At 50.8% G+C, this 24,472-nt stretch overlaps 1 protein-coding gene across 8 annotated transcripts in view; it reads right to left on the bottom strand.

Annotated features, from left to right (window-relative positions):
* Ank1 (ankyrin 1) overlaps positions 1 to 24,472 on the bottom strand; it is a 175,156-nt gene that overhangs the window by 77,419 nt on the left and 73,265 nt on the right. The window contains exon 1 of one of the 8 annotated variants that reach the window (XM_013146818.2): positions 6,079 to 6,381. The exons of the other annotated variants lie outside the window; for them this stretch is intronic. Coding sequence (XP_013002272.1) covers positions 6,079 to 6,117 — 39 coding nt within the window. The 5' untranslated portion in view covers positions 6,118 to 6,381. Of the gene's footprint in view, positions 1 to 6,078; positions 6,382 to 24,472 lie in introns of those variants that run through there. 8 annotated transcript variants of the gene reach the window in all.

The raw sequence follows: 24,472 nt of genomic DNA on the forward strand, positions 1-24,472 counted from the left end.
ACAGTCTGGGGTTCACTGCTTGGGTGTTCCAAGGATTCTATGTTCTCACTGGATGGTGGCCCCAGGGATTCTTGCACATGGCATCACAGGAAGCCTCAGGGGCTCCTCTGCACTGTTTTGTGTTTTCATACATAAGTAGCACAATGTTTACCATGTGCTAAGAATCACTGTCGGCACTACATGTGTAATATACATTCACACAGGCACACACAGGCATGCACTCATCTTCACAGTAAAAGCCTGAGAGGTGAGCGAGCATCCTGAAGCCTCCAGTTGGGTAGTTGAGGTCACTGAGGCACACAGAAGCTGAGACTTACGCAGGGTCACACAGGAATAAGAGGCATAGCCAGCACCCAGAGCCAGCAGTGTGACTGAACTTCTGCAGCTGGCTTTGTCTGTACTTAACACCAGATCCCATCACATTTCTTTGATTAAAGCCTGCCTTCTTTGGCTGCAGCTCAGCCATAGCTTCCAGCAGAGCAAGACTGGTTTGCATTAAGATAGGTGGTGACCAGGCCAGAGGGAGCACTCCAGCCACAGTGAAGTCTGCAAACCAGGGAAGGTAGGAGAGAGGGCACACGAGTGGAGGCTACAGCAGCTGCCTGGGGTAGCTGAGTGCCCCAGACACTGATTTCTTGATCTGCAGGTGCGGAGGGTATAGCCTTTCTCTACCCTTGTGATGCTTCACAGCAATCAGCTTAACACAATATAGAGTGAGCACAGTGCTAGGCTTATAGCTACACTAACAGTAGGCATGGCCGCATGGCCAGCCACAGGGGGCGAGGTGGGACCCTGGACCTCCAAGCCCCTGCCTCATGCTGGTTCCTGCTCCACAACAGTAATTCTGTCTCCTCCCCCTGCCACTTCCACAGAGAATGTGTGGCAGAGGTGGGTCAGCGTCCCCAGAGAAACAATAAGTTCTGTACCCATCGTAACTTGTCTTTGCTGGGGAAGAGTCCTTGCAGATTTGACTAAGCTGTGGCTCTTGATATGAGATCATCCCAGAGTCCCAAGGTTGGTCCTAAATCCAGCAGTAAGTGTCCTCAGATAAGTAGAAGAGGAGATGCCTACAGGAGAAGGGACTGAAGCGATGGCAGCCACCGGTCTAGGAAGCCGGCCATCCTAGGCAAGAGGTAGTGGAAGAACAGGCCGCCGAGCCTTTGCAGGGGGCATCCCGGCTCCCAGCTTCCCCTCAGACTTCCACCCCGCAGAGCATACGCCTCTACTGTAAGCCGAGTTTACAGTCACTCTCACAGCAGGCGCGAGAAACGAATGTACTCACTAAATGGTACCCATCCCTAAACACAGAACACCAGAAATCCACAATCGAGAGCTGCAAAACAATATTCCACAGTGAAATTTTGACACCCCATCTTTGGTTAACAGTGACCTGTGGCAGGAAAAAACCGTGAACACCGAGTCTTCTCTGAAGCTGGTCCCTACTGGTCCTTCCTGCAGCCCCTGGGCCCGCATGAGCCCGTTACGATGTAAGCACCCCTCCAAGCTCTGTGGCTGTCCATTGCCACCCTCACACACTTGGACCCCACTGCCCCCAAAACCCAGGAGACCCTCCTCTTCCTTCCTGCCCCCTTGTGGCTTTCCTAAGCTCTGTCCCTATCAGGCCTGACCCCAATCACTCCCTGGACCCCAGGGCTGTGACTTGCTCCTGTCTGGCAGCTCCAATCCTTCCTTCAGGGTCCAGGAGCCCCCACTTCCTTATGACCCTGCCCTTGGCAGCTTAGGATTTACTACCTTTAAATCGAGAAACTATAGGACATGACCTTGATTTGTAAAATGCATTTTAAACAAAAAATGCATATCATACAGGACTTACATAAACTAAATAACTAACGTTAATGTGCTTTAATTTATACAGGGCTTATCTCCTTAGCCAAATTACTTGAGTCGTGGGGTACAGACAAAGTCTCCCATCTCCTTTGAGTCCTTCAAAGTGTCCAGTACCTACAAGGCCAAGGCCTTCCTAAACCCAAAGCTCATACCCCTGAGGTTCTGGACGCTAGGCAGGGGTGTGTGTGTCGGGGGTATTACAGGCAGTGAGGACTGCTGGTTTCCCTTGCAGCATCTGGGTCCCAAGAACCCAGACTCAATGCTGATCGCTAAATAAGCCTCAGTGCTGGCTGATTCAGCAGCTCTATCTGATTCAACTAGGAGGAAAAACACAGTATTGTTTCCAAAGAAGGAGAGTGTTAAAGAGGAGACTCTCCAACTAATTAACTATCTTTTGCAGCACAATAATAGGATTCTGGATAAAAACCTGAGTGTAGGTGAATAAAAATAGATGCAATATCAACGAATGACACCATTTGACTGCTTAAGCACTGACTCTAGGAAGAAAATCAGGTGTTGGTAAAGGACCTCAAACCAGATATAGAGGCTAGGGGGAGACAGTCTAGACAGAGCAAGGAGGGTAAACGGTTTCTGTACTTCTAAATACATAGTCACAAGATTGTAACAATTAGTCATCAGGTCAAGCACATTATCAGCCATGTACCATCTCCCATGCCCTACCTCTCTCTCTCTTCCTTTTTTTTTCCTTCTGAGAGCAGGGGTTAAATTCAGACCCTTCACATTACAGCTACATCAGCCCTTTTTTCATTATTTAGAGTTAGGGTCTCACTAACTTGCTGGGTTCAACCTTGCAATCCGTCTGCCTCAGCCACCCACAGTGCTGGGATTACAACTGTGTAGCATCAAGCATGATTTTTTGTTTTGTGGTGCTGAGGGTCAAATCCAGGCACTCATGCAGGTTGGGCAAGCACCCTACCTCTAAGCTCACCCCAGGCCACTTTTAGTTCATCTTTTAACCCTTTTAACCCTTACCACAACCTGTGAGGTGGGTATAATTGTTATTCCCATCTTAGAGATGGCAAAATTGAGATATATAGAAGTTAATAACAGAAGTCCACCCAGATGTGACTGACTAAAACCTGTGACTCTGAGATGCTCAGCCATTCCGAAGCTCACAGTACCCACGCTGATAGCCTGACGGAGGTAGGGACTGCACGGACCACAATGAACCCACTGTGCAGTTTCTGGGTATGGCCAGCAGGTCCCTGCTCTGTCTCGAGCACTACGTGAAGTCAGCACAGTTCTCTAGATGGACTCAGCTAGTTCCAGATCTTCCTCTCATAGAGAACATCAAAGCCCAGAGAAGTGACTGTTTGGGTCACCTAACTCATTAGAGGTGAGTCTGCTTGCTAGGTTTTGTCATTTTTCTTTTTGGTCTCCCACAGACACAGAGTACAGGGACACAGCAGGAGCCTCAGGATGTCTCAGAGGCAGACGGTGACATCACTGCACTGGCTACTCCCCATCACCTGGTTTCATTCTTCAGTGTGTTTACTGAGGTCCTATTTCAAGTCCAGTATCCTGCTAAGGTAAAGTGAGAGAATAAAAACTCAGACTGCAGGTCTTTGTCCTCATGATTTGGAGAATAAAGTGGCTGAGTTATAAAGGGGTCACTGGCACACATAGCCACACGCAGCTTCCTTCCACAAGAACTCAGGATATCTCTGCGGGGCCGGGGATATTCAAGCCGCAGGGACGACTGCCCTACTTGGTATAAGAGACTCATCTTTACCATCCTGCACTCCTGAGCTCTGCTGGCCACCCATCTAGTTCAACTACTCCAGGTCCTGTGCTCAGCACGCCCAGGAGCATCCTACATCCTAAAGCAGGGATGGAAGAGTCAAAAGAATACAATATGTCCCATTACAAATACTGGGATTAGCTCAGGGTAGAGTGCATGCCTACCATCCATGAAGCCCTCAGTTCTATCCCTGCTAGTGGAAAAAAACATCTGAGTAAATACTAACCAAAATACTATTAGAGCTGAGGAACGGCACACATGCTGCAACGGGCTCTTTGTATAACTGAAAGCTCTGAATAGTTCGCCACCATCAGACCAGCTCTGGGCAAAGTTGCCAGCCCCCTCCAAGTGCCATCCCTTCCCTCAGACAGTTGGAGGAAGATGCAATTCAGGAGGAGACGGGGCCCCGCAGGAGCCCTGGCCCCACACGCACAAGCTTCCGTCAGGCTTCCTTCCAGCTCATCGTTACACAAGCCAGGTCACAGGTGCCATCACACCCCACACAGGCACCACAAATGTGGTCACGCACCCCACCGTGCGCCCCACGGAGGCCATGTTCCTGTCGTCTCTCTCTCTCATCTTGTGTGTCCTTTTATCTAACTTCACGTACGTGTCCGTGTGTGTGCTGGGCATACACAGCTACAGCCTACACACTTTTCATGGCCCACATCCCTGCTGTTCAATCCATGTGATAGCCCTAAACTTTCTTTCAAAGCAAACGGAGTTTACTCCCAGAAAGTACTTACTATGCTTGAAGCACTCTACATAAATGAACTCACTTGCTCCTCCCCAGAATCCCATGAAGCAGACACCTGTTATTATCTTTTTTGAAGTCACAGAGAAGTTACTTGCCCAAAGTCACACAGCTAATGAGTGGCTCAGCCAGGACTTGAATCCAGGTAGCATATACCCAGGTCCTTCCCTTAACCACGTACTGTCATTGTCACATGATAGCTGCTGGTAAGATTCCTCTCAAGTTCAGTCCTGGCCAGAGGAAGCTGCTTCAGAGGTCACATGCACTTCAGACGGAAGGAAACGGAAGAGAAGGGAGGGGAATGGATTTCCTCCTGGACTTGGTCACCAGGGTGGCTCCAAAAAGGGGGGGGGGTGGGTCCTGGTTACCTGAGACACCCAGCTATTATTAAACTCCCACTTCCTGTGTGATGACACCACCGCAGCAGTAGATGGGGTGCTTCAGTGTCTCGGGGAGAAGCCAGAAGCTCCACATCAAATGTCAGCAGGCCAGCATAGTGGAGCAGCTTCCACCAACAGAAGCTGGCTTGAGTCTCATCTCCGATACAGGGCAAGAATCCCAGGCCTGAGGTGCCCCAAGCTGTCCAAGCACAAATCATGATTACTTTCTCAAGGTCTTTGGGATACAGTTCCAATCCACCGTGATGAAGCTAAGTTTGCATCGGCGTCTGTAAATAGCGATAAGCCAGTTGTCTCTCCTTCCTGAGAAGTCTTGTTTGACAAGAACACAGCTTCCTGGACACATCCATAGTCAGATCTCTTGGGCAGTCACGATGGTTTTCAGAGGGGAACTGCCACCCAGCCAGAGGACCAAGCCAGACAAGTTGCCCACCAAAGGTGTAACTGTCCACTGGGTGGGGCCTGCCTGGTTTCCAGCTCAGGACTTGGATCTGTCTCTCCAAGTCCCGGTCGAAGATGCTGGCTCTAGCTATAGCATCTGTGTGGCCCTGCTCCTCCTCCCCTTGATCAGGCAGACAGAAGTGACCTCCAGGCCCAACACGTATGCATTTCCACTAGGTTTGATGTCAGAAACCCGAGCTGTTGTAGCTTTCCAAAGTATGGGAGTTTCAGTACCCCAATTGAACTACCATAGGCAACGACATTGATGAGCAAATCAGGCGTCACTGACAACACGGATGTGTGCCAGGAGTCCAGGGTTCCCTTCCAAGCCCAATACGGCTGCAGCGCCTTAGGGGCTGAGGCTGCAGGGGTGGGTACCAGGTCAGGGCCTGGCATGGGCACCTCTCTGTGACCCCTGCTCTGACTCTTGGCACCCTGCGCTTCCTACCCAGGTCCCAGCCTCCCTATGCGGGTCTGACACGGGGATAATACGCAGCCGGCTTTGGCACACGAGCTGTGTGCTTTCCTGCCCCATACATTCCCGCTGCCTGGACACCCAGCCTTCCAAAAGGCAGGGAAAGGCCGGGCCGCGACATCCCCCGCGCCCAACCCCGGGCAGGGCGCACTGCTTGGAGCAGCCCCGCGGTGACTCGGATCCGGGCTACACCTCGCCGCCTTCCGCGGTCTGGTAGGGCCGCCGCCTCCAGGCCGGAGGAATTTTCCTCCAATCCGCACCGCTGGGCCGTGGAAGGGCGGCCGGACGCGCGTTCCCTCACCGCCGCGGAAGTTGGCGCCGACGCGGGGCGGCCCCGAGCCCGCGCCCCGAGCCCGCGCCCCGCGCCCCGCGCCCCGAGTCCACCCGGCCGCGCACTCACCGCTGGGTCTGCGCCCGGCCGGCCCTGCCGCGCTGCCATCACCGCGCCCGCGCCGATCGAGCTCCCCTCCCCCGTTAGCTGCCGGGCGACGCGGGGTGCGCCGGTGAGTTACGCGGCATCTGGCTAAAAATACAGGCACTCTGGGCTCTACTCGCCAGTCCAGAGCCTGCGCCGGCCGGCCGGCACTCCTGGAACTTCGTCCCGCTGGCCTGGCGATCGAGTCCGATGGGAAAGTTAATGCGAGCGTCCCTGAGAGCAGCACCTGCTGCCAAGCCCCGGAAGGCGGGCGGGCGGCCTGGCAGCGAGCTGCAGGTGCCCAGGGCGCCGCAGAAGGGGGCGCACACGTCCAGTGGAGGTGCGGAGCTCCAAGCTGCGCGCGCCACGCCTGCCCTGCCGGCCACCGACTGAGCATGGGCCTGGGCCCCAAAGTGGCCATGGTGAGCTCAGCAGAGTCTATTTCTGCCCATAACCAATTTGCATGTTTTGAGCTCTTGCTCCTGGCCTAGGACACCAGTTCTTCAGGCTATTTCAGATTGTGCAGATGAAACCAGGTCCCAGAGGCGGGTCTCTTCCCTCTTGCTCTCTGCTCTGGGGGTCCTGAAATGCCACCTGGGGCTGGTTCTAGACTGGCTTCAGTTTTCTCTTGTAGGACCACCCCGCCTTCTTATGAGGTCATGTGTTCAGCGACTACTGACAGAAGCATGCCAAGGGCTGCCAAAGTCTTAGGGGTGGCACTGGGACTAACTACATGCCTACCTCTGGAAGGTGAGACAAGGTTAGCACAGCCATGCAGATGGCTGGTCCCAGCTTTACTGCTTGCTCAAGTCACGATGTTTTGCATCATGAGCCTGACACCATGCTGTCTTCAAATAACAGTACCCCCTTCACACTCAGCTCCCTGGCACGGCACACACAGCTGTAGGAGGTGAGGTGTGAGGGCAGCAGCACCTTGGCTGATGGACACCACCTCCTTCATGCTCACCCTGAGGGGGACAGCGCTGCTGTGTTGTGTGGACGAAGGAACAGCCCTGAGAGGTTAGGAGTAAGGCCAGTGACACCAGTGAACATTGGGTCCAGCTGGCTCAAAGCCAAACTGACCCACAGTCCTCCCCCTGGCACTGGCGAGATTCCTAACAGGATGTGGTCAGTGCCAGGAAGCGATCATGTGAAGGATGCCCGAGGGTTAGAAAAAGTATGAGGCTGTGTATAAAAGCAAGATGCTCCTCAAAGCCATGGGAAGTCCCAAGGAAGAGGGACAAATACAGATCCATAAACAGCCAGGCATTGCCCAAAAGATGAGTCCCGAAGTGTCCTAACCCTCGAATGTGAGGACGGTAGCAGCAAAGTTCCCCAGGCCTGGGCCTGCATTATCACCAGACTGAACTCCCCAACAGGTGTACCCTGGAAGGCCCTGGAAGTGCCTCTGATTTTGCACTGGCAGGCCACGGAGTGGTAGATGGGTCATTGCAGCCCCTCCTCCACTCCACCACACACATGGCTCAACACAATGGCCCTAAGCACTTCTCGGCCCAGCCCTGTCGGAGCTGCCTCCCAGACCCGCTAGAACCTCTGCACAGGCAGCTTCAGGATAAATTACAGTTACCAGAACAGTCTGATTACAGCCTAGCAGCATATCTCAAAGGATTTGAAAGCGCTCTTGAAACATTAATATTTAGAGAGAAAAATGCCTTATGCAAATGGAAGATGAGTGGTGTGATGACACTTACAAAATCACAAACACAATTGATTCCCAATGAACTGACAAATAGAATATTTTAAGATGTTTGGGGTATAATCGATGCATTACAAACTGCATGTTTAAGGTGCACAATTTGGGAAGGATTGGCATGCATACACCTCCAGGAAAACATCTCCACAGTCAAGCTAATGAATGTGTCGGTCACCCCCAAAGTTTTCTGTGCCCTTTGGTAATAATCCCTGCCTCCTGCCGCCTGGTCCACATCCCTACCAACACTTAGTATGGTCAGTCTTAATTTAGATATTCTAACAGATTTTGTAGAAGATCTCATTGTGGCTTTAATTTGCATTTTCCTTAATTACTAATATCTTCTTTTTAGGTGCTCATTTAAAGTCCATTTCTCAGGCTGGGGGTTTAGCTCAGCGGCATAAGCACCTGCCTTGCAAGCAGGCAGTCGTGAGTTCGATCCCCGGTACCGATAAAAAAAGAAAAAAAAGAAAGTCCATATCTCAGGGGCCAGGGATTTATCTCAGTGGTCAGTGGCATAAGTGCCTGCCTTGCAAGCATTGAAGTCATGAGTTTGATCTCTGGTACAAAAAAACCGTAAAATCCATTTCTCACCATGGGTGATAGATCTGTTTGTATCTTCTGCCATTTTTAAATTGGATTGTTTTCTTCCCAGTAAGTTTTGAGACCTCCTTATAGATACAGTATCTGTCTGCAAGGTGCAATGGATTGAACTCTTACAAGTAAAATATGCAAAATTCAGTAGTTTGAAATGCCTGATTCAGTTTCAGTACCAAGTTCTTAAAATTCCTTAAAATGCCCAGTATTCTTTCTATTATACAATGGTATGGGTTACATACAATTACAAAGAACAATGGTAGGCCAGCAGTGGAAGGCAACCCACTGCACGGAGCAGGTAGCGGACAAGAGCTGAAGTATCAGCAAAGGACAGGAGGACTCAGGACTGCCTAGAATTCTTGACATTACCCATGACCTCATTAGACTGGAGGCCTCGAAGCTCAGAAATATGAACAGTTAAGAAAAGGCCAAAAAGGGAAGAAAGAATACACTGCAGACATGTTGCTCAGTGGACATGCGGTCAGGGAACTGGGATGCTGAGGTTAAAGAGGGGCTGTAGGATGCACTCCTTAGTCTCTCCCCCTCTCCAGCACCCCGTAGTGGACCCAAGTGCATGGGCTGTCTCCAGGAGCAGCAGCCTGACACCATGGTAGGTTAGAAGCTTCTCATGGGAGAGTTTGGCTCTGCAGTTCTTCCTCCATCCCCTCACCTTGTGCTCCGCACTGACACCCTGTGTGACCAGCGAGGCACTGCCTGATGTTTGGGGATGACAAATCACTATTTGCATGAGTCCTGGGGAAACTGTACATCTTGGAATTACATCAATGCAGAAAGATTTAGACTGGACAAAGAGGACCTTCCAGAGCTGGGGTATATGGCTGAAGAGATCTCATTACTCAGAAAGATCCTTCCAGAGAGCAGAGGAGTATAACTCAACATCCAGATGACACACGGAAGCCCTGCGGCTTGAGGAGAAACCATTCCTTCTGCGTGGTGCCTGCCCCCACCAGGCCCTCCTCCATCACACCCTCGAGGCACAAGTCAACATCCTGCTCCTTCTCCAGCTCCTGATTTTTCAGCCTGCAATGCTGTAAATTTCCATGCAGGTATTTAGTTTGCCAGGGGGTCTGCCTGTGAGAGTCGCCGAAGTCATACCAAACTCTCAGGTCAGAATTCATGGGCTAAATAAAAGGCTCAAGGCTCTCCGCAGAGGTTCAGCGTTGTTTGTTCTGCTCTGCTGCTTCATGGGCTCTGCAGGTTTTTACGAACTTGCTGAAGCTTTTGTCAGCTGGGTCAGCACACAGGTGTAATGAAGCACTGGAGGCTTCACTGGGGAAGCTCTAGCCTCCAACCACACTGAGTCATGTGAGGAGGCGATCTTTCCCCCGTGTCAGGGGGAAGCACTGAAAGGCCCTTGCCTGCCTCAGCACACTGTCACCAAGACATGGGAACCCAGAATCTTTCAGTTATTTCTCAGCTCTTGTAGAAACTGGAAGAGCACCTGTGGTTTTATTTGAACTCAAGTGAGTGGGGACACAGATGCCTCTGCCCCCGAGATGCTCTAGGGACAGGGACTGTGCATACCTGTCTGCCTGCAGGGAGGCTCTTCTCCCATGGGATGGCAGAGGTGAGGTCCAGCACAGACTTGGAGTCCCAAGATGGTGACCTGGAGCTCTGGGCCTTCCAGCAATGACTGCCCATAGTAACCCACGTGTGCGATCAGCTCAACCAGGGACCAACTCACAGCGGCAACACTATTTGCTTTTGTGAAATACTTGTTAGGCTTGCGACTAAGCTGGGCAAGTCTTGACAAGGGTAACATTTCTGAATGCTGGCTTCTACATCAGTAAGATGAAAACACTTCCCCCGCCTCTCCAGGCATAGAAAAATAGAATGAAATGCCCAGCGTGGCACCAGCATGAGATGTTGCAGCAGAGGCAACTGACACTTGCCTCTCCTTTCCTGTCTTCTTCCCAAGGAAATCTTGTGTTCAACCCCCTCCCCAGGTCACAGGGCATTATTGCCCATGCTGTTTCTACCCTGGAAAGTTAGGGTATCATGACTGTTCATTTAGGACCCGAGCGAGGCCCATGATGGAGAAGGGGCCTCGAAGGCTCCCTAATGTGCTAGCATAGTAATTAGACCTGCGGGGCTTCCAGGTCCCATTTCTTTGGGCAGAAGAAATGCTCCTGAAGGTGTGTGTGCAGTTGAAACTATGCTCCCAGGTCCGTGTCTGTCCACCAGTGTGGCTTGCTCCTGCCTTTTCCTCTATCTGCTCTGGCCCTCGCCCACCCGGGAGTTGCCCAGCTCCAGAGGCTGTGGGCACCCTTGATAAGGGCAGGTCCTAGGAGCTCCACCCTCCCTAGGCAAGGTGGGAGGTTTATCACCAGAACCAGCCTGGGGAGTGAGCTGCTGGCTGACAGGAAAAGGTCACTCCTTAGTACGCAGGATCCTGCCTTTCTCCCGGATCCATCAAGAAAGACCTTCACAGAAGTTCCATCCAGTAGTACATTGGGGGGGGGGGGCAGATCAGTGGGAGTGTGTGCTCTTAGCATGTGGGGAGTCCTGGATCTCATCCCCAACACTGAAAATAAAGAAATGAATGTCACACTGAATGGAATAAGAAATACAGTCTAAATTCCTTCTTAACACTGATAGGAGACAGAACAGAACAGACAGTTTGAGTGGTTTTCCTATTTCCTTTGCATGGTGAGTTCTTTTGACCAATTAGGTAACACTGGGCACCCGGCTGCCCTGGGTACACGAATGGCAAATGTAGGGTCTATTTAGGGAGGTGACCAGGCTGGTGTCAGGCCCACAGCACTGGCACACATCTTCACCATGTTCCTTTTAAGAGGGTTGGCAGTCCTGGAGTCTATTTTTAAACCCACCAGGAAGGTGGCTCATGGATCCCAGACAGGGCCAATATGGAACCGGAGATTACTGGGGGAGGGGAAAGGAGCATAGCTGAATCTCAGATTTTCTCTTCACGTACATCATACGGAGTTCCCCTCCCTGTATGCCTAGGATCAGATGTTGACTATGCTTCCAAAGAGATTGCTTGAGTACATGCCTATGCTTTGGAACAGCCTCAGGGGAATTTGACTCTTTTTCTTGGGGGTGGTACTGGGAATCAAACTCAGGAACTTACGCTTGTCAAGCAGGTGCTTATGTCACTAATCTATAACCCCGGCCCCAGAATTTGACTCTTCATGAGCCCATGATTGGCAAAGTTTTCCATGCTGCATCTGTTTTTCACTATTTGTCACTGTTTTGCTTTGCGCTTTAAAACCCCTGGTCCCAGTGTAAAAAATCACTATATTTTTATCAATTGAATCACATGTTCCAGAACTCCCTTCCACCCCCTTCAGCTGTACAGAGCCCCCAGCCAGTAGTCCACCAGCGGGAGTCTGAGGTCCCTGATAGTGGCTGTGTCCATCCCCTGGGAGCCCCATCCTGTGCTAGACTGCAGGAGGGTGGAGAGTGGGCCCAAGGTCTGCAGGGGACAGGATCACTTTTCCAATGGCAAGAAGCAAACAGGGATCCAAACATCAGTGGGTTTCATTCAACAGCCAGACGAAGGGAGCAGACTATTTTATGTACAGTAACAAATCTCAGCTCCAGCATTCATCTCTCTCCATGGATAAGAGATAGGACTGGAACTCCTAAAGAACTAAATGCTCAGAGAACAAGTGAACACTTCTGTGGAAAAGTCCTGGCGCCACCCAGGAAGTGAGGGCATGCTGTGGTTTCAGCTCTCTCTTGGGTGAGCCTGGCACCAAGGCAGTGGATCGAGCTGTTTCCTGACTCAACTGAATGGAGCCTTAGCTCCTGCCAGACATGGTCAAAACAACAGATGAAAGTCTAGCAAGATTCTGGCCACACACTAGAGACTACATCTAACCCCTTCTGATTTCAGAAAGAGCCACATCAGTGCAAGACAAAACAATCAGATGTCCAGGCTGGCAGACTGTTCATTTTCCCACAAGCTAGAAGGGCCATGGAACCACTGGCCTTTCCTGGGCAGGGAAGTAGAGCTGCTTCCCATTCCAGAGCTCAGGGCACATGGCAGAGAGGACCCCATCCCCCTATCTGCACCTCCCTGCTGTCCCCTCACAGGCCCTATTGGGACCCAAGGGACAGGAGCCACCTTGCTTCTAGCTCTCATGGCAGTGAGGCCCAGAGTGCTTCTGTGGCTCTTGTCTCCTGCGAGGGCATGCTGGAAGAGTGCAGAGGCAAGGGCTGAGAGCTCCAGCCAGCACCAAGTGTACTGCCTCACACCACCCAGCCACGCTTCCCTCCCTCTCTCCCCGTGTGTCAAACAGGCTGCATTTAGAATTGACACTTCCGAACATATTGCTGACTGGAGAACCCAGAAAACATGCACAAGCAGCCTTGCCAGAATGGGCCCTTTTACCACATTACCTCTGATGTTGCCAAACATTACAGAAGCCTCCCTCTACAGCCTGCAGTGTGGGAAGAGCAACCGTACACACTGCAGGAAGCACAGAACCGAAGTCACGTAGGCAGTGCTAGCATGGACACCTTTTTAAGAAATTGCTAAGTGGGCTTGAGTGCTGCCAGTGAATCTTGTGGGTGTGAGGTTTGGAAGGGGTTTGGAAGGATGTCAAGGGTTGGCTCAGGTGTCCTGGCATGGTGCACTCCGCAGGGGCAAGGCTCAGTTCTCCCCTCCCTCAGAGAGGCAATGCTGCCTTGCAGGACCCGCTGCCCCTTCCAAAGGGCAGGGCCGACTGTGGCTACTCGGTGCCTCTCTGTGTGAATGGTTCTTCCTGAGGAAGTGGCTGGATGGGGGGCCCACTGCCAGCCACTGTGAGACCTGACGGAGATTCCAAGGGTGCTGCTCCCTGGACCCTTCAGCGGTACAGAGCCCCGAGCCAGTAGTCCACCAGCGGGAGTCTGAGGTCCCGCTGGGGGAGGCAGCTGTGGGTTGTCCTTTAAGAAATCCTGAGGCTACCAGGGAAAATGAGGCATGGTATGGCCTCAGCTGTCCCCAGGGTGAGCCCAGCACTAGGCAGTGCTGGCACAGGGTTGTCCATGAAGAAACAGGACTGGTAGGATCATGGTTTCAGAGCTTCCATGGTGTGTAGCCCCCGATAATTTCTCAAGAAGCAGTGGTGTTTAGGTGAAGGAGCAGAAGGGGAGAGGCTTCAGAAAATATAATAGCTAGAACCTGCCAGTCAGACATTGTTCCAAGGTTAACCCTCACAGTCACCAGTGAGGTGGCTGCTGTTATGATCCCCACTTCACAAAAGAAGCAGCCAAGACATGAAGACATGAAGTAATTCGCCCAAAGTCACCCAAGGATGAGAAGGAGTGTGGAATGATATGTGAAACACAGCAAAGGGAGTCGCTCTGGGATTTGCTCTCAGATGAGTGGAAGGTAGGTGAAAATATGAACTTAATGATTTTCCAGGAAGAACTGTTCAGTCTTGAACGTTGGAGTGCACAGACCACCTTTATTCATGTGACCGTTCTACTGAGAAAGGACCTGCCCTGATCACAGGCATGTTCGGAGTGGCAGTATCAGGCCTGTGAAGCTGGACCCTCAGGTTATGATGAGAGCTGTGACCAGGGTCTGTAGGGCTACCGAAATGGGGAAATGTGGGATCCTGGAGCAGCAAAGCTTATTTTCACCCTGTCTACTCTGAGACCTCCACAACTGTAACAGCAATGCCAGCCACACACACCATCCGAATCACGTAAAGAAGCTCCAGGACACAGGTGCCAGCAAGTTCTAGCCCTGGGTACTTGACGCCAAGAAGGGCCGAGTAGGAAGAAGAGCCTGAGGGCACGTCTGTGGAGGAGCTCCATTTTCTCCATCACCAGTACGCAAGGGTCAGAGTCTGGGCTTCGGGCCACATGCTGAGGGCAAAGACCATCTTTCACTTTCTGGAGCCAAAACAGTGCAAGCATTAACCTCATCCCCTCACCAGACAACTTCCCACCTCCTCACAGTTAACCGTGACACAGGCTCTGTCCTCCAAGATCCTGCTGAGCCTGGGCAACCGGTGCGCAGCAGCTGTCCTGGAAACCAGCTTGGCACCATCCAATTCCCAGTCCGGTTTTCTCTTTACTACAAAGCATGGGAACAGGTGCTACACATAATATTTCACACAAGAGTCATCATATTATTCTTGACTTGAGCTGAAACCATAATCCTATTTAACCCTCTCCTGAATTCTAGATGGCTCCTCTTTCTGCCATCTTTCCATGCAATATGCATGTAACTTTATTTTATAATTATTCCAATTTAAAAGGTGAGGGAATGCTACATCCATACTTTATCCTGCAGAAAACCTGCTGCACTGGGTGAACCCCACAGATAGCACGGACCTGCACAATGAGGAGGGCTCCTGATGGGTCCTTTATAAACAGCTGGCTTTGCATCTTTAAAGAAGTAAAAAGTGAGGGCTGTGCTGCTATTCCTTTCCTCTCTAAAGTTCTGTGACTCTATGAAGACTTTATTTCTACTCCAAAATCAACCTTGAAGCATACCTCCATAAGCAGCTTTTTAAATGCCCTTGGTCAGGACCCATGACCTTAAACTTCTTTTTCTTTTTTCTTTTCTTTTCTTTTCTTTTCTTTTTTTTTTTTTTTGGTACTGGGGATCGAATTCACAACCACATGCTTGCAAGGCAGGTGCTTATGCTGCTGAGCTAAATCGCCAGGCTGACCTTAAACTTTTCAGTAAGGAATGTCACATATTAAAGAAAGAATGGGAGAAATGGCAGTGAATCAAGTATCACTAATCAAACAAATGAAAACTCATTATCATTTCCAGAATGATGAACTTCATTTTTATCTTGCAAAGGAGACATTTCTAGGATTTTTGAAATAAAATGCCAAGATGCCAAGTCAATGTTTCCAAAGGACAATCATTCCTAATGTCCTCCTCAGTCTTTAAAGAAGTTTTCAGGTTAGGGTACCAGAGATCAACTATCAATACAAGGACTTGTGGGTTCTAAACAGAGATGCTTCTCTGCATTCTCTTACTTTTTCACTCACATGAGAACTGTGTAGCTGCCATGCACGGCCTGGAAGCCCAGTGGCAGACATTCTCGTTCCTGCCCTCAGGAGGACCACCCACCCAAAAAGCCAAAAGATGTAGCTAAGTGGAAAATATGCAAAACAATAAAAGAGTTTAACACTCAGGAAGACAATAAGGTAGCTCAAGAGAGGACCTCAATGGTGTACAGTCAGGAGGGCTTCTCCCAAGGAGAGATTCTAAAGGAGCTGAGTGACCATCTACAAAGCAGTGAAATTTGGAATCTGAAAAGACTGCCAGGTTTTAGGGCTTGTGAGGCTGACTTCAAAACCACCAGTGCTTACTCTGTGCCCCCACGTACTGCCTGATTCCAGGAAGGGACCAGAGAGTGTGTGCATTCCGAGCTCCTTGACTGGACAGTGGGCCCAGAAGCCAACACCTGTATACCAAGTATGCATGTGTCAGGCAGCAAAATTAGCATGCATCCTCTTGGGAGGTACGGGACTGTACAGAAGAGGGCTGTCAACTCCTCACAACGGCATAGCTTTAAAGATTTAAAACTATCCTGCTGAATGAAAGTTAAAAGTGGTCTCATCCATACAAACATCCTATATAGAGCAAAACGTGATGACTTAGATTCATTTGCTCTCCTGAAGGCCATGTACATGCCTGCCAGGTCCCGGTCATGCCCTGAGGAGCAGTCAGGTCCTACCCTGAAGAGAAAGTGGGGGACAGCAGAAAACTCTGGGCACCAAGAGGACAGCCAGGGATGGGGACAGGTCTGACACTCTGGTGTTGGTCAGCATTAGGCACAGGGACGTCTTGGTGGGGTTGGGCGACCCAGGCTCATGGACCTGAGGATTGTGGGGTTGCAGTTTCTGGAAACTCCAGGGCCGGCCTCTCCTCTCCCACCATCCGGGTAAGGCCCGGCGTGGCCTGGAACGCCTTCTCTACACCTGCAGATGATGCTCACAGGAGACCCAGCTGAAGGCACAGGAAGGAACCAGAGGGAAGGAAACATAATGCGTACCACTTCGGGGGTGTAGGCCTGTTCTGTTCCCTTTACAGGTGGTAACTCACTTAATCCCCTCAGCAATTCCGTAAGACAAGTGCTCTACTTATCCTGATTTATGAGAACAGAGGGGTACTAAGAGGTTAAGCAACTTGTGTGATGTCACTCAGCCAGAAGTGGTAGGGGTACGATTTGAACTCACCAACTGGAACAGAGTCAGCAGTTGTAGGCTTCTGCTCTAGTGCCTCAAATATGTGCATGGAGAAACTGTGGAGGTACAGAAAGCTCAGGAATGCTAAGGGACTCTAGCAGACAAAAAAGACCTAGCATCCAGCCAGGACAGACCTGGAGAGCCTTGGGAGGAGCTCTGACCCCTATCGGCCTCCTGGTAGACTGCATAGCAGCAATCTGTCCTGGCCATAATCTATGTGATAATGTCATAGTCTGTCTTATCTAGTCAACATGTTAATTAGCATCACCAAGGGTCTATCCTACTCTGGTATCCAGGTCAGTGAAAACCAGCAGGAGACCTGGGTTTATCTCCTTAGGACTTCTACCCAGGAACTGTACATTATTTCCTCTTAGACTCCAAACAAACTCATGGACAGCATGAACCCTTTCACAGGCCTGAGGAGTTTTCAGAGTTAGCACAGTGACACCCATGCTGTGACAGCACCCTGCTCATTTTCCTGAGCTGATCTGCCCCACCCAGGGAGCCAGGGAAGCCGACAGCTCGCCAGACTCTGGCTGAAGCCCCTCTGGCCACAGGGTCACAGTCTTCCTGAGTATGAGGCTGGGTGGCTCCTGGGACACTCAGGCCACTCCACAAGGAGAGAAAGACAGAGACAGACAGAGAGAACGTGTGTGCACGTGTGCATGTGTGTGGACAGGACGACTTCACTCTAGGAGACTGACAGCGGGTTGGTAGGCAGGTGTGGGGGGCAGAGAACTGCACACCCTCTGACTTTTTGTGTCTCTAGCTCATTATATAGATTATTTACAGGGTGAAGGTATATGGGACATGGAGAGAAACACTGCAGGCAAATCAAAGGTGGCTTTGGCATCAAATCAAAGGTGGTTTGCAGCTCCCTGGGAAGCAGTTACACTCAAGAGCCAGAAGGCACAAGAGAAGTGGCACAGCCTTGCTGGATGTGTGGCCAGTCACTGTCCCCAGAAGAAAGCCGCACTTCCTGTTGGAGCTGTGGACTGCTCCTGGGAGCTGTAGAAAGGAAGGAAACACCCAGGCAAGGTCCTCAGGGGTGGGAGAGGACTCTTTGGAGTCAGCCCTGCCCTGCCTTCTACACTCTCCTACAGTGTCAGAGAGCCCTGTGCTGGGCATGACCCCCAAACCAGAACTCCTTGCCTAACTGGAAGGGTATCATGTCCTCAATCCAAGTGACACCTCTAGGGCAGTGTGCCACCTGCATCCATGATGATGCTTGGACACCATGTCCTCTACTTAGAGGCCAGCACTGTTTGCACATCACCCAGGAGCCCACACAGATGGTCCTCATGCAGGCCATAGGCCACAGCAGAGACCCGGGAGAAGGAAGTACAAGGCCTGGTCCAGTGCAACCCCTGCACAGATGTCACTTCAGAGTCCTGTGTGAGGCCAGGTCAGGACAGGGGACAAGGGCCGGCGCTGAAGAGCAAAACTATTGCCCTCAAGGCCCCTTAACATCGCCTCGCACATCTCCTGTTCTCTCTGCTCCCTGAACCATTCTGCTCCCATCTCCACCTCAGCAAAATGAGGTCTTTGTTCCCAGCGGGCACATCGTGCAGAGTGCAGCATCCAGCAGGCCTGGCTCAGAGCATGCGCAATGCCCCCCGGCCCTCGCAGTCACCCGCTGCAGGGGCAGGACCCCTCTGTTTGGAGCTATCTCATGTGATCTCCAGTTTCTGGGGAATTATGTCTGGGCATTTCATTTGAATCAAAATAAATTACGCTGCATAAATTAACTTTGCTTCATCTTACACACTTGGAGATAGAGGCTTTCTAATTACCTAAGCAAATCTAAGTAAACAAGATACAATTCTGGATCCCAAATTAGATGAAAGGATTCTACCCCACTTAGCTTATAAAACTGCAGGTATTTCATTGACTTGATCATTAGCCACTGGCTGATCAGAAAGTCCCAAGATTTCTAACTACTCTATGTAAATGGCACACACATTTCTAAAATAGCCACCCTGGAAAAGCTTCTTTGCTCATTCTAAATCCATTTCACCTGATTGAATGATTTTCTCCTTTCCACAAAGGGTTGTGAAACCAACCACGCAAACCAGCAAAGCCCCACAAGGCTAGGAGGAGAAAGAAATTAGATGAGGTTCAGACAATGCAGCCCCAGCTGAGGAAGAGGCCTCAGGGACACATACGCAGAATTTTTGTTACTCAAACTCTGATTCCTTTTGGAGTCATCTACTTGGTAAGCATGGCACTGGCTGCTCCTGGTCTCTGCTCCAGGCAGGCCTTGAAGCAAATCATTCCTCTTTGACAAAGTCTCATCTTGAAGTTGTTCCTCCTCAAAGGGTGGACTGTGCTCCATGCCCGGGCTGGTCCTGTCCCAGGAGCACCACTGACAAATGTCTGTTCCTGATAGTGCAACACACTAACACTTAGGGACTTTGCTTCAGACCCCTGGACATCTCCTTTCTCCGCTCCTTCACAATTTCTGCTGGCCATGGAACTAGACTTTTTCCTTGCTGATGATCCTTCTACATACATGCTCTAGTCACCACAGTCTCTCCTATAATGAAAAGCTCTGTGCACTGTGGTCTGAGGTCGTGTTCCCAGGAACGCCATCCCTCTGTAACGTCACTCACATCATTGCAAAGACTGTGCTGGACGAATGAAAATGAAATGTCCAAATCTTGTCTTTAGAGATTCAGGAAATGAGGAGCCATTCTAAAGCTCTGAGCGATCTTGAAGAAACCTGACTGACAGGGTTTAAGCCAATGTTTCTCAACAGTAATTGACTCTAAAAGTCTTTACTTGCTTCCACAGAACACACTTCAGGAAGACTGGCCATCTCCACTTTGATCTCCATCAGGTGAGGACTGCAGCCCTTCGGGATAGTTCCCTGCCCCTCCCTACACCACAGCCCCCAGCCTCCCTTACACCAGCAAGAGAAGGACAAAATCTTCATGCAATATAGTGACTGTGTGTAGTAGATTCCTTCTTAAAGCAAAGCAATCTTTTGGGATAAAATTAATCAGCTCCCTAACTTTCTTTCCTGCCTTGCATATGTGCATTTTGGTATACAAGTTCCTTGTCTTCAGTAAGGGCTGTGATGCAGTTTGGCACCACCGCCTACCACAAGTGTTTTCACAAGAGGGAAGCCTGTTATTACATTCACTGACAAGTAGGGAAGTCAGGGCAGAAGCTGGAGGCATTTCCAGACACTTTTAGATGGTAAGTATGTCTGAATCCAGGCGAAGCATTTTCATGCCTCCCACAGAAGTTTTTATATACAATATTTTTTATATGCACTTGGAAGTGAACTACTTAAAGAAATCCCATGGTGAAGCTTCTGCAAATTAAATAAACACACAGTAAAGCAGCCATTTTTTCCAAGTTTATGCACATACTGAGGTGGCTTTGGCTTTGTTTTTCAGAGTACACAGGGGAGCACTGCACACAGAGGATGTAACAAGGACTTGTCGAAGTAAAGTGGGCCCAGGGCCAAACTCTCCACCCAGGAATCAGGTGGGGCACCTGCGTGCCTGGAAAGAGCAGTATAGGCCTTTGCCAGCCCCCACTTTGCTTCCTGTTTCTGCCACTCACACAAAGCAGAATAAGGCACTGAACAAGGACCGAGACTACTTGGGTATGTTAATGCGCCAGCTACTTGGGAGGCCGAGGCAGGAGAATCACAAGTTTATGACCAGCCAGGGCAACTCAATAAGGTCCTGTCTCAAAATACGGTTGGGGATGTAGCTCTGCATGCCTTGGGTTGAATCTCTAGTGCTGGAACAAACAAACAAACCCAGAAACCTAGGCCCTGGGATCTGCCCCACGCCCCAGCCTCACAGCCTTGAAGGATTTAATGGCTGTGTGCCTTGGGTCCTTCTTGTTACATGTAATGGCATCACTCCCGACTCTGAGCTGGTTCGTGCCTGCAGGCACGAGTCTCCAGTGCCCGAGCTCCTCTCAGCCTGCTCTCACCTTTTGCCACTATCTCACTGTGAATGCTAACAGACTTGACCTTCCTCATGTCTGCTTCAGCCCACCAGCATCCTCCTCCTGCTGGCCACTTCTAGGCTCCCCCACCAGCTTGCACACTGGCCCAGGGCCATCACCTGACCCACACCAGAATCCTGCTGCTGCCCTGCTTAGAGCCCAGCACAGCTCCGGGTCCTTTAAGCCTGGCAGGTCCTGGCCAGGTGCAGAGCTCCACTTCCCAGCCAATTCCCCATCCTCACCTCTGCTTTGTGCTGTGGATCTGGAGTCTTTCCCCACATTCTCCCCACCAGCCCTCTCCCCCCACTCATGGACATCGGCACCAAATCTGCCCCTTGGCTACTGTCTTCATGGGATGTCCCTCAATTTCCTCAGATGCAATGTTCTCTCTTCTAAATTTCCAAAACAGCTCCCACTGAGGCAGATCCCTTTGTTGGTTTTGGACTGTCACCCACTGCATCTCCCCTGCAAGGCTCTAAGTGGAGAGCCACCTACTTCATATCTGCATCCTCCAGGGCTGTGCCCATCGGAGGCACTGAGCGATTGCTTATCAACCCAGAAAATGCTGCAAAGAAGACTGAAGGGGAAGGAAGGGGTGAGTTGGGATGGGCTAGGGAATCAGGCTTGTTGCAGAGGGAGGTCAGTAAGTGAGTGGCCAGGTGAGGGGCCCTTGCCCACAGCCTGCATGTTTCCCCCAACTTCCAAAATAACTGCACAGAGAGAAGACCCACTAAGCTGGGGGTCCCCAAGACAGATCCCACTAGTTCCCAGCTGCAATGTCTCTGCGTAGGGTGCTCCTTCACTGTGGGAAGCAAACAACATTAGATGCCAGCATCAAAACCAAGACCCTGAGCACCACTTAAGGCTTGCTCTGATTGCTCCTTGTTTACCCCATTTGGGGCAGGGGAGGGTTTGGCACGGTTGCCCCAGTTGAGAGGCATCACTCTGTAGCTGAAGCAATCTGCTGATTCCACTCAGCTCTCAACCCTAAGCCACTCTGTGAGTGCATGGTCACATCGCAGGACCTGTTCTCCCATGTAAAGTCCAGTTCCCTGAAAATGAATTGATTTTTCAAAACCCCACTGAAAGACAATCTAGATGGAGACTGAAAATCCAAACCTCCTGACTTAGTTCATTACTCATCTACAGAGTAGATGGAAAAAGATTTTGGTTCTAATAAGAGGCTCTATCTACAGAGGCTGCTCCCAAGACAATGCAGGTGTGTGGGAACAAGTTCCCCTGTGATCTGCTCGGCACAGCAACTGGACACACACTTGGCTCAGACACACACAGCAAATCCTGTTGGGGTTTGGTGGATGTTTCTAAGTACGACACCCATGGAGGTAGTGTGAGAGACCTCCAAAGGCAGAGACAGATGAACTGCTGGGTGAGGGCAGTGGCCTGGAGGCCCCAGAGGCTGAGGCAGGACAGGGGCTGTTGCACATTCACAGCAGGACAGCAGAACAGAGTGAGGGGAGCCTAGGCTGGAGGCCAGCCACTTGGCCTGTGGACTGGACAGCTCCTGCTGCAGATAGCCCTGGATGGTGATTTGCACGTGCCTGGCAATGAGGCTACATCCCCAGTGCTGTTCATCCTGGGAAAAGAGATGGGGTTGCTCCTTATTGAGCTCAGGCTGGAGGAGACAGCCTGGAGCTTGCTGGCTCCTATATGTAGCTAACCCCCAGTTCAGTCTCACCAAGGTACCAGGAGAGAGAAGGAATTAGGAATGCATGGCACACGATGTTGTGAGAGGTAACCCAGCAACCAACGCATGTGCCACGAGACACGTGAGCACCAGCCACCTCTGAAAGGCAGGAGTCAGCACAGCTTGTCTCATGGAGGCTAAAACAAAAGAAGCAGGAGACAAACAGAAGAAAAAGGAAAGCAGCAGGGGCCTGGAAGTGGCTGAGACAACCTATCCCCCAAGATGCCACCCTGCCTCTGTGACACCCATGGCAGAAGGGCCCATGTCACAGTGCTGCTGCCGCCCATGAACCAGCAAATGGCTTCAGAACCTGCTCAGCACAGCATCCCGGCAGCGGCTGTGAATGAGCCAGTGCTAGCGTCAGGCAGTGACACTGATTTTCTATGCCACTGTTGAATCAGCACTTTGTCACCAACAGGATGCTCTCAGCTCTGGAATGAATGATTCATCAGGCCAGACCCCTACGCAGGCCTGATGACACACTCTTCCAGACCGTATTGCCCTGTTTCTCTGACTGCACACTTACCAAGACCTTGGATGCTAACCAGCTGCCACTTGGATTTTCTCACTGACCAGGGAACATGTGTCAGACCACAGAGTAACAGCAGGGTACGAGTCGCACTTTTCAGTCACCTCTGCTTGATGATACACTGTCTAATCAGTCTCCAGAACCGTGATCGACAGCTGTGCTTTGAGATCCAGCAAGAGGAACTGGATCCAGACCACGGAGCACATGCATCACAGCCAGTCCACAGCTGGACACCAGCCTGACTGCATCACCTTCCTACCTGCAGGAAGACGGTTTCCTCCTCTTCACTGTGCAGTAAATCCACATGCGACTGCCATATCAAGTGAGTTGAGCTATTTAATCACACAGCGTCATGGCTGGGACAAAACAGCCACTCAGGAAAGTTAATTAGCCCCCACCACCCTTGCTCCTAGACCTCATAAATCCTCACCTGGAGAAGGGTGATATTTTCCTAACTGGTTTCCATTCCAGTGTACCCCATCCCTGCTACCCCGCTAGAGTGCGCTTCCTGACACACAAATCAGATCCTGAAACTTTCTTCCTGGGAAACCATTGCTCATTCTCCAACATCCACAGGCTAACGTCCAAAGCCTTGGGCTGCTGCTCGGAAACCCAGTGCACAGCACCTCTAAGACACTTCCCTGGTGAGCACCCTTCTTTTCCTGCCCAGCGAGCAGAGCAATCCAATGCGTGAACTCCCCATATCACTTCCCATTGTGCTGGTTTCAACCCACTGATGCAGAGCTTACCATTTGCTGAAGGGCCGGGACTGTGTTATTTATTCTGTTTCCTACACAGTAAACTCCATTGAATAAAAGGTATGTTGAAAGTATGTTTAAGATCTCTTTAAAATTTCCAGAGTTCTTAGAATGTTGAAAGTTATTGATACAAAGAAGAACCTGAAGTTCCAACCAAAAGTTATGCTAACCAACATTTTCTGAAGTGTGAGGCACTGATCTTATATTTTCCTTCCAAAACCCCAGGTCACTCAGAGGAGGAACAGAGATACAAGGAGATTATGCGTCGAGCCCAAGGGGAATATTCAGGAAGTGGCAGTGCAAACACTCAGATTTTCCAGCGGCAAAGCCCCTGGGCCGGACCACCTGCTGTGCTGCCTGACCACTACGTGAGGCTACCAGTCAGGATTTAGATCCCACTTGGGAAAGGCCACCTGCCCCAGGCTGGGCCCTAGAGCAGGTTCATCTACAGATGAACACAGGGCCAGAAACACAAAGCAGCAGTGTCAGCACGCTTGGAATAGGAGGACAGGTCTTCAGAAGAGGAGCACGTCCCTCACTGCCCCCGGGGATGCTGTTGAGTCCAGTATGTTACATCAACCTGTACTCTTCATGCTCGGACAGATCAGATTGTTAGGAGATTGGAAGTCTCAATGAAGACCGAGAAGCAATGGGAAGGCCAGTGTCACTGTCCCATGCAGGGAAGCAAACCTGGCTTCCCTAATCACCTGGGTACCAGCCCCTCCTCATACTGGCCCATCCAGATACTGTGAGAGCCACTCTCTGTCTCACCTGTTCACAAATGTACAGCTCCAGACCCTACTGGAAAGGCTCAAACATGTGTGTGTGCGTATTTATGGGCTACTTTCAGAGACATCCTCAAAGAACCTGTGGACCACTCTGCAGAAGTAGGATCTGGGCTCCATGGCAGATGCACTCGA

Source organism: Cavia porcellus, unplaced genomic scaffold, assembly GCF_034190915.1.
Source record: "Cavia porcellus strain 051 isolate PalLab524CR breed Dunkin Hartley unplaced genomic scaffold, mCavPor4.1 scaffold_29, whole genome shotgun sequence".
In the NCBI taxonomy this organism is placed as follows: domain Eukaryota; kingdom Metazoa; phylum Chordata; class Mammalia; order Rodentia; family Caviidae; genus Cavia; species Cavia porcellus.